The sequence below is a fragment of the Lactuca virosa genome, chromosome 5, assembly GCF_052849685.1.
Source record: "Lactuca virosa cultivar CGN04683 chromosome 5, Lactuca_virosa_CGN04683_v6, whole genome shotgun sequence".
Lineage (NCBI taxonomy): Eukaryota > Viridiplantae > Streptophyta > Magnoliopsida > Asterales > Asteraceae > Lactuca > Lactuca virosa.
The window spans coordinates 449,568,130-449,572,063 of record NC_136430.1 but is presented as its reverse complement, the minus strand read 5'-3'; the positions used below and the strand labels follow the sequence as shown (position 1 = coordinate 449,572,063).

At 33.0% G+C, this 3,934-nt stretch overlaps 1 protein-coding gene across 1 annotated transcript; it reads right to left on the bottom strand.

Annotated features, from left to right (window-relative positions):
* Positions 1 to 330: 330 nt before the first annotated feature.
* LOC145115886 (NAC domain-containing protein 21/22-like) lies at positions 331 to 2,472 on the bottom strand. Its single transcript, XM_079052247.1, has 3 exons — positions 2,167 to 2,472; positions 1,031 to 1,296; positions 331 to 830 (listed from the first exon to the last, which is right to left on the bottom strand). The coding sequence occupies exons 1-3, from the start codon at positions 2,333 to 2,335 to the stop codon at positions 411 to 413; spliced, it is 855 nt and encodes a 284-aa protein (XP_078908373.1). The 5' UTR covers positions 2,336 to 2,472; the 3' UTR covers positions 331 to 410.
* Between the last annotated feature and the right edge of the window lie 1,462 nt (positions 2,473 to 3,934).

Here is a 3,934-nt window from a genome sequence, read left to right as displayed (position 1 = left end):
CATGGCTTAATTTCTAATAGATGTTCAATTTAGCCAAGACCAAACGCATTTTTATTTTAATTTTCTTGAGAAAAGGAATGCAGAAAGGTGTATTTGTTAACGTTCTGACTTGTTGCCATCCCTACTTTTAAGATTGCATCAATTCCCCGAACTCAACTTTAGCATTCGAGTGTAAAATTGTACACGTACAGAATAAAACTCGACATTTATACTTCATCATGTTTATATAGTAGCAATCTATATATAATAATTAACTACAAACCTTCTATATATTAATATACAACAAACTGAGCATTAATTTCAAAATGAGAAACAAACACAACATATATGTATCACAAATAATCAAATGGGCAATTTTATTACTGTTTTTCCTATACCTAAAACTTGATATTTTACATAATCAAGTACTACTAGAAGAACACTATGCCATTGTCCACCTTATCATCATCATCAAGAAATCCCATAGGAGAAGGTATCCCAAATTCCGAAAACAAACCAGATTCGTGATCCTGACACTTGGATTTCGAGAGATCCATAAAAGTCGTTTGGTTTGTAGAATCCTCCAAGCTGGTGTTGTGAGATGGTTGTGGAAAATTAGGATGGCAATAATCGTATTGGTTGTAGTGATGGTCGAGTGGTGGACTTTGATGGGAGGAGATGGTGGTGATTTGGTGGTAGCAACCACAGGACTGTGGTTGGCTATCGCTGGTGCGCAGAGGATATGTATCTGTATTTGATGAAGTAACCTGAGTTGTGTTGTTTTGTGAGTGAAATTCGTTTCTATTCTCTCCTTTGGCTTTGTAAAATACTCTACATAACACCCAATCTTCCTGTCAATTCAAATTCAGCCAAAAACAAAGCGAAGAAGGGATTGTCAGATTTTTTTTTTTTAAATAAAAATTCTTTTGCGCATTTAATAAAATTTGCAATCTTGAACATGGTATGTAGTACTAAGTTGATTCATATTATTACAGTATTGTGTGTATGTGAGGGGCCAAAATCTACAAAGTGATTATATTTAGATGCAAACCTTAGGAGCAGTCTGAGGGCTTTCAAGGCGAAATTCATGCATGATCCAACCAGTTTTAATCCCATTTGGAGCTCGATTCTTGTAAAACACTAGAGTCTTTCTCATCCCTACAAGGGCACCAGTCTTCGGATCAACAACTGTTTTATCTTTCCCAGTAGCCTTCCAGTATCCAGTTTTGGTGGCCCTATTGGTTCGATATCCTGTTGCATACTTGCGATCACGAAAGCTGAAGAAATACCACTCGCTTGAATTGAGTTTCGCCACCTCTTTTTTATCATAAGCAAAAGATCAAAAAATAAAAAAGTCTTATCCCAGAAGAAAACTAAATTGAAATTCAGATATAGTTATCACATATCAGTAGGGTTTATGCAAAGCGGAAAGGACAAGAAATTAATGCCTAAAACGACTTGAACACTGTAGATGGATAAGGAATGCAAATATTTCCAGTTTTGCTGTGGTCTTTGAGAGGGTTCAAATCATTAGCTAAAAAAATGATGCAATTGGTTCGGAGTCTATATCAGAATCTGTCCTTTATTAACAGTACCATTAACGTGTGAAAGAGAATGTCTTTGCATTATATATATATATATATATATATATATATATATATATATATATATATATATATATATATATATATATATATATGTGTGTGTGTGTGTGTGTTTCTGTGTGTGTGTGTATGTATGTATGTTGGAAAACCTATCAAGTTGTGACTAAAGATATTTTCCATGATAAACATATACAGACTCAGATCTCTTAAGAATCAGAGGATTTGATATAGTCGTTAGCAATCACGGGAATGGCTATATGCCATCTTAAGTTTTAGAGTAGAGTAATCTTGAAACACTTCAGGAAGCCCAATGGCCAGAATCTTCGATTGTTTCTGATTCTTTTTTCCTTTTACTGCTTGAAAACAGGCAGTACGTAGTTAACTAGATCACAAATGGTCCCGACTATGCCATGTGCCTTACAAGAATATAGGATTGCTAATTTCACTACTTGAACGGTTACCTAATTAACATGCTCACTGTCTGCTCAATCCTAATTACACAAACATGCATTTGTCCTCCATTAGAGATCAAGAGATGAAGAAGAGATCACAAGAACAATAATCAAATGGATTAGAGATATACCAGGAAGCTGCCATGGTTCACAAATATGAAGATCAATTTCCACCAGAGTGCCCTTTAGAACGTCTTCATTAGCTATTTTCTTGTAAAGATAGTGGCAAACCAACTCTTCATCACTTGGGTAGAATCTAAATCCTGGTGGCAGCTTTGCTCCTATATCACTCAAACCCATCTTGATCAAGACTCTTTTTTTTTTCCCCAAAAAAGAATCAATTGGTCAGAATCCTATAAAATATTGAGCCTAAAAAGCTATATCATATAGCTGTGATGCCAATCTAAAGCTTTATAAGTACTTGTTACTGATGTGGATTTATTTGTATATAATATTGAACAAGGGTTTATAATGAATTGTTTATATAAGGAGAGGATGGGGAAGAGGTTGAAAGGTACTTTGCCACCTATAATTCCTTAACAATAATTAATGGTATTATTCTAACTGTTTATTATTATGCTTCTACAGTGAGTTATCGTTATTGTGGGGGAACTTTCAAGAAAAACCAAAGTCACAAGGAATCCTCTATATATTTATTACTTGATCCGTTCGAAAATAAATGATTATCTTTCGATTGTCTCGTCAAGTTAATGTATTTTTTAAATGACGTGAGATTATAAGATATACAAGAAAGATTGGGTTCATGACAAATTCAATACGTTAATTATAGAGGGATTATGTAATGACGTGGGGTTATAAAATGTTACCAAAATCAGGCAATGGGTAATAACAGGGATTAATCTGTCTGTTTTAATACTTATAGAACGTTATTTAACCGTTGACACGACAATTTTTTGCTAATCTAAACCATTAATGGCATTATCAAGATTAACATATTTCACCCCATAGTAATGGTTATAAATCATGATCTTAGCAAAATAAGAATATCAAGAACACGAATAGGTGGAAACCCTTGTGGAAAAAATCGCAAGACAGAACTTGGTACATTAATACATTAAGACATCATTATTTCATTTTCAATACATCTTTATTATCTTTACCTACAATGCAATAACTCTATACAATTTTCAATGGAACATATATTTTAAGAAATCATTTATTTGTTAATACTAATTTAATATTTAAACCTTTCATTTTTCCTATTGAAAAATCCAATGGTCATTGCAAACCAATGTAACATCCCTCTATGGTTAAATTTAATCCATTAGTTAATATCAACTAGACATTTCAATCATTCATCTATTTTATTAAACTATGCATTATGGATATTAGTTAGAGCGTTACAAAGAGACAAAGAATCATAAAGATACAATAAAATCCTTAGTATAAATGAAACATTCTAGGAGTATTAAGAACCATCTGATAACCACATTACTATTTAATGGTAATTTTGGATTCCACCAAAAATAAAAACATGCAACAACAATAATCATAAAAAAATACAATATAAAAAGAGAATACTAATCTAATGTAACATAGTTAAATGCAACACTTCCAGAAAAAGTTTACACTGGCAACAACATAATGTCATGCAATTCAACATACTCAAAGTAAGGGAAGATATCTCAAAGGATTTAATACCCACTTACGACCTTCCAATGGAAAACAACGGTGTGGGTAATTATCGACAGATTAACCAAGTTTGTCCACTTCCTCGCCTTACTATCACACTCAACATCAACATCCAGGAAACACTTTTCTTACAGAACGTATATCGTTTACACAACCTTCCCAAAACAATTCTCGCTGACTGAGATCCGATTTTTTGAGGCGTTTTTGGAAGGAGATCTCAACAAAATTAATACAAAGATGCTATAA